At 29.4% G+C, this 6,669-nt stretch overlaps 1 protein-coding gene and 1 pseudogene across 1 annotated transcript in view; both read left to right on the top strand.

Moving 5' to 3' along the window:
• LOC105458833 (venom allergen 3-like) overlaps positions 1-2,071 on the top strand; it is a 5,669-nt gene extending 3,598 nt beyond the window's left edge. Inside the window, exon 5 of the mRNA XM_011704400.1 lies at positions 1,580-2,071. Within this exon, the coding sequence (XP_011702702.1) occupies positions 1,580-1,748 (169 nt within the window). The 3' untranslated portion in view covers positions 1,749-2,071. The remainder of the gene's footprint in view (positions 1-1,579) is intronic.
• A 1,130-nt stretch (positions 2,072-3,201) lies between these two features.
• Positions 3,202-6,524, top strand: LOC105458839 (annotated as a pseudogene).
• The last annotated feature ends 145 nt before the right edge of the window (positions 6,525-6,669 follow it).

Below are 6,669 nucleotides of genomic sequence, written 5' to 3'. Positions count from 1 at the left end.
TATATATATTGATAATGAGGGATACAAAGAAAAGAGAACCCGAGATGAGGAACACAAAATGAATCGGCACGCTCTCGCTCGCTTCTCGCCGCTGCGCTCTTTTTTTAAATAAACAAAAAACGCGCCTTTCTTCTCGCTAAGCAACTCCCTCTACGCACGCGCAACTTAAAACGAAATAATCGCTCGATCGCTACCTATATCCTACATATGTATATATTTTAACTGTTACACATATACAGAGACCGCCAAAGGTCGTGATCACCTAAATAATATCTGAACGATTCAAGATATTGGATTGAAATTTATAGAGTTCCAATGGCAAAATGTAATCTGTCATTTAACCTTGGAAACACTTACTTCAATCCTTCAGGGGAGGCAGGGGTTAAATAGTAGGGTCGAATGAGAACTCGTTTGAAAAGATTTTTTGGGAAAAGAATGCGAGGTCGTTGAAGACTCTACGATTTTTTTCGCAGAGTTATCCTCATATGAATATTGGTGTTATTTAACACTTTTGAGGTCTACGATGAGAACGTGAGGAAGATAAAGCTTCGCGCATATTCCTGAGTGGAAATGCATGTGAAAAACCGCGCACGCGCGCGCGTGTGTGTGTGTGTGTGTGCATGAGGTCATGCACGAAATCTTATCTTCCTCCGTCCCGTCCTCACGTCACGGCCGTATTATTATATGTCGATAATAATTTATGTCCAAGTAGAAGCGCTTCAGAAATTTAAAAGTTATAACTTTGTTTTTTTTTAATAAAATTGTATATTTTTTACATAATATGATTTATCTAATATTATTCCGTATAAAAATATTAAGATAAACATATCAAAAATTTAATAGTTTACGAGATATTTCATATTTTATGTCAAAATATAGCATGATAAAGTATAAAAAATATCATAACAGATTTTTCGATACCTTTATTTCAATACTTTTATATAAAAAATAATTAGAAGAATATTGTGTAAAAAAAATCATATAGTTTTATTTAAGAAAAGTTTACCTTGAAATCTCCGAAGCGCTTGGATAAAAATTATTATCGTCATATACTATCTCCCTTTGTACCGTGCAAATTTGATCACAAAAATTTTCTTTTAAACCTTTTAGATTTGAAGATATTTAGATGGAAATAGTTATTATAAGACATCCTGTATATGTAAAATATACAAAATATCGTAAATTATTGGTTTATTTATATCTCTACCATAATATTTTTATATCCAGTATAAAAATACATATCATATACAAGTATCTATACAAAAAAAAATCATACAATTTTATTTAAAAAAATGACATTAACCTTTATATAAAAAAAAAATCAATTTTTCAAAAATTGATTTTACCATTATTTCTTCCCCTTCAGACAATATAACTTTTGTCTGTAGCATTTTTCTCTATAATGCGTACTTTTAGAGGAAATAGTTTGTAATACTTTGAATGCCTTTGTATCTGTATATATTTAAAAAGTAATTTCTTGTAGATAATATTGAAACAGTATTAATCCAAATCATTAAATTATTTTAGAGTGCATTTATAATATATTTTTTAATGAGACTAATAAACAATTTATTTATAGATTTGACATGGATACAGGCCATTATTCCCAAATGGTCTGGGCTGACACGACGAAAATCGGTTGCGGACTAGCAAAGTATAAAGAAGGTGTTTGGAATGTGCATTACTTAGTTTGCAACTATGGTCCAAGTGGAAATTTTCCGGGTCGGGAAGTATATAAACAGAAATAAATCTGTCCGACAAATAATGAAAATAAAATGAAAAAAGCAGCACAGAAACGTATGGAAAATGTACACAAGCAACGTTACATTTTATCGCTAAAAATATATAATTATAATTCTTATATAATAATGTCAATAAAGAGACATATAATATTCTTCTCTTTCTTTCCTCTTTTTTTCTTTTTTTTTAATAATATCGTTTGATAACAAGATTTTCAATAACTATTAAATGTAGTGCCTTTTAATATCAGGCAAATATAACAGTAGTCAGTACATATAATTTCTGTTATTATAATGTATTTAATAATAAAGATATGCAATAAATAAATAAATGAGTTTTCTTTAATTGAATAAAAGAACTACAAGGCCAGATGATATTGCCAATAGATATACCATATGTATATTAACATATGTATATTAACTAGATACATAAATAAATAAGGTTATATACAATTATGCTTTTCGGACGTTTCAATGAATGCTTGAATGAACGGTCATTCCTCAACGATAAGTTACAATTTAAAATTTACATACTCAGTACCAAAATTGTTACATAAGTTATAATTCAAAATCTCTCACATAATACGCATGGTAAAACTCCCTTGTGGTATCTTCATGATCGTATGATTCTCTGGTAATAACCAATAAGATGTAGTGCGATCGATTCTCATCTTATTTGATTTACAAAAGTCACACACACACACACACACACACACACACAATGCGCAAAAGTCGACCAGCAACTTCCCTGTAGTGTGCACTAGACAGACAATGCCGATAATAATTGAACAAAAATGCAATGAAAACTTTGACGTGCCGTGACTTCGCAAAAAAATAGTATAAAGTTTTATTTTTATTCAAATTTGTAGAAAAAAGTCCAAACTTTACGATAATTACCATAATATTTATAGAAAAAATTTATTCTGTCCCGTAAAGTGCGTCAAATTATGCAATTTTTTTGGAGATGTAACATGGTCTTTATTTTTCAAAAGCTAACGGGTGGGAGGAAACGTAGATTAAAAATCGAAAGCATTTTTAAGTATAAACTTTACGCTTGAGAATGGAAAAAAAAAACTCTTCGATATGACCATTTTTCGCGAAGTTACAATTGTCTAAAGTTATGCGACATTTTGATATAAATTTAACTATGCGTTAATTTTGTTGACCAATGTGTTATACCATGTGTTATTGACCAATATGTATTAAATAAATCTTATAAACATATAATAAATTACAAGTTCAAAATAAGTTTAGTTAAAAATAAATTATAAAATTATTTGCATTATTTACGATAGTTCTAGTAAAAAAGTAAATATGCTCTTGAAATAAATTGTATCACCAAAACAGAAAAAAGATAAAGAACGAAAAAACAAGGAAAACATAAAAGTTAAATAAAAAGGTTAATGATGCCGATAATATTAATGATAACATTTTTAGTGATAACGCGTAGTTATAAATTAGAACCGCTCTCTATGTAAAGCTGCATTCTTTAAGAATCAAGAAAAAGTACTTATTAGCTAATAACATAAAAATATCATGGCAGTAATTTCCCTTTTGTACTTTGCCATAATGGCGGAAGTATTTACTACTATAACCGCGACAAATTTTTGCAATGTAACATCGTGCACGTATAAAGAAGTAAACGTAAAGGATCATACAATGTGCAAGTATACTGTAAGTAGGATTAGTTGCATGTGTATATTTTACATATATATATATAGAGGATATATTATTTTCGTCTTTTTCTCTTTTTAACTTATGAAAAGTATGTAATATATAAAAAAATATTTTATTTTATCTTAACGGAAACTTTTATTTTTATTCTTTTAGAAATGTTATTGTTGAGACAATAAAACAATTTATTCTATATGTAATGAATGTACGAGTAGTTACAATTAGCTAATTCTAGAAATTATTCTGTAGTCTCCAGCACCAGCAAGGACTTGCGGATACTTAGCTAGACCTGGCCTTAATCGGGCTGATAAAAATGCTATAGTAAATACGCATAACCGATTGAGACGGAAAGTCGCATCAGGTCAGGAAACCAGAGGAAATCCAGGTCCACAACCTGCGGCAGTTACAATGCCAGACTTGGTAAGACATAATATGTAACATCATTATTAAAAATAAATTAAAATATGTAATAATAAAATATTAAACATTAAGTAAATGCTTGCATCATAATTTAATTTGAATTAATTTTTTTTAAATTTTTTAAAGATATATGAAATTATGATTTAACTATGATAATTTTCAATTAAAAATTTAATAGTCTTATTTAAGATTATAACATATTTTATATAAACCAAAAATTAGCAATACTTAAAGAAAGAAGGTGATATTATTGTCCCACATTAATTTACATTTTGTACAATAAGTTTACTAACACAATCAATATTTTAAGCTGAAAACTTGATGATTTTGTCAAAGAGTTATTTAGTTGATTCTAGATATTCAACGTAATGAAATATTACTTAGGATATTATTTATAAAAGTATAACAACACTGTGAAATGAGTCGAAAAAGAATAGAGGTGTTAATACGTCTCCCACAAAAATAGATTTGAAAGATTGGTTTTTTTATTTAAAAAACACAATGTTTTGTTGCCAATACATGTACAAAATAATAAAATATTACAAAAAATATTGCTAAATGTATACATAAATGCATATACACATTCAAATCTCTTTCTCATATAAGCTGCTGTCAGTATAAAAAATCTATCGTACATGTAACATGAATTATAGATTAACAGCTGCGATCAAATATCTACTTACAGAAATCTCAAAAAAGGATTTCAGAACGCTTTATTATCAGCACACTTAAGGGGTTATATTAACAAAATACCACGCTATTGTTTAACTTCCTTAGTAAAAAAGAACTATTAGTGCAGTAAAAACACTACTGAAATGTAGTAGTCTCACTGCTATACCAGCAGTGCCACTACTACATTTCAGTAGTGTTATCACTGCACTAGTAGTTCTTTTTTACGAGGGTTTGCATAAATGTATAGTGTGTACAGCCCAATAAATGTTAAATAAGGAAAAAAACATTAAAGCGTACACGAATATATGTATATTCGTGAGAATATACGACCATGTTTAAAAAAAGTCAGGAAGTATGATATGTAGGGTACACCGGGGACATAAGTAACACTTTTAATTTAAAGTCTTATAACAGTTAAATTATAATATTTACGTTAAAAAAACCTATATCTTTAGATGTAAAATTTATTTAAGTACAAAATTTTCTTGTGTAAAATCCATTTTGTAATGTAATTAGGAAAAAAGTTATTACTGTTTAAACATTATGAGGAATACCGTTACAACCATCCCAGCCCTCGGGACGATTGTACCATTTTATTTATTGATAAACACTTAGCTGTTTATTAAGTTTTACGCAATATAATTATTTATAATCATATATGTTAATGTTATATATATGTATATACAGTTTCCGCCAAAAGTTCGGCCAAAAGCTAAATAATTTCTGAACGGTTTGAGATATTGGATTGAAATTTATAGAGTTACAATGGCGAAATGTAATCTATCATTTAATCTTGAAAACATTTACTTCAACCCTCTGAGGAGGGCGGGAAGGAGGGACGAGATTGAAAATCTTAGATGGTATGTAGGATCGAATAAGGGCTCGTTTGAAAGGGCTTTCGAGACAAGAAAAACGCGAGATCGTTATGAGGTATTCTACGATTTTTTTTCGCAGAGTTATGCTCATTATTGAACATTGGTGATTTTTGGCATTAACGAGGTTCACTGCGAGAACGTGAGGAAGATAAGGCTTCGCGCACGTTTCTCACATAAACATATGCTCTTCCATTTGCATTTCCATTCGGAACATGCGCGAAGGCGTATTTTATTTGCTAAAATAATATTTTTGATTTAGGTAAGATGTAATGTATGATACTTTTTTTATATACTTAACGTAATTTTTTTTAATGAATGGTACCTCGATAACTATATTGCGAAGATCGTAAAATGGTAAAAGACTTTTCGAATCAGTTTAGCCCACTCTACCTGCCCACGAGCGGTTTACCATTAAATACCGGACACCCTGTATACCTATTATAGTTTTAAAAATATTCGCGATATTACAACTGTATCCTGTTATTTTTGTTCACGATCTACCATAATTAAATGCTAAAATTGTACCTTGAAAACATTTTAAAATGCTTGAAAGTAAAAATATATTATAACAAATGCCGACTATTATGTATTATTATGTATTATTGCCACTGTATAACAATGATTCTATCAATTCCATCCTGTATAAGTGTGTAAAGACATAGAACTATCTTTTCTTCCAACAGATATTTATAATTTATTATAAAATTTAGGAAATGAAAATTTGTCTATAATTTTATGCCATGTAATAGTGTATTTACAAGAGCACATATTTAAGATACGTTATTAAAACATGTACAAACTAAATATTAATACACATAAAATATAAACTAGATATATATAATATGCAATGACTATTACAATATATAAAATTGTAAATGGAATTTTATTTTAAACTTTGATGACAATGTATAGATAAATATATACATTACAAACCATGCGCACGCACGCGCACGCACCACACACACACACACACACACACACACACACACACACACACACACACACACACACACGTGTGTATATAAAATTTTATATGCGTGGACATATTTTTTTAGAGCTGGGATAAGGAATTAGCAACGGTTGCACAAAGATGGGCCAATCAGTGAATTATGGTCATGACAAATGCAGAGATGTGGGTAAGTAGATTTATATAATTACGTTTATAATTGTAAATTAAGGAGGTTCGTTAGATCACTTGCGGGGGTAGGTGGCAAGAGGAGTATGCCTATAGATGTGTCTTTGTCGTTGCATTGAACATATATTCCAACACACATACAGATCGGAAGAGC

Source organism: Wasmannia auropunctata, unplaced genomic scaffold, assembly GCF_000956235.1.
Source record: "Wasmannia auropunctata unplaced genomic scaffold, wasmannia.A_1.0 LD334285.1, whole genome shotgun sequence".
Taxonomy (NCBI): domain Eukaryota; kingdom Metazoa; phylum Arthropoda; class Insecta; order Hymenoptera; family Formicidae; genus Wasmannia; species Wasmannia auropunctata.
The sequence above is the reverse complement of the archived record's forward strand: the minus strand, read 5'-3'. Positions and strand labels throughout refer to the sequence as shown.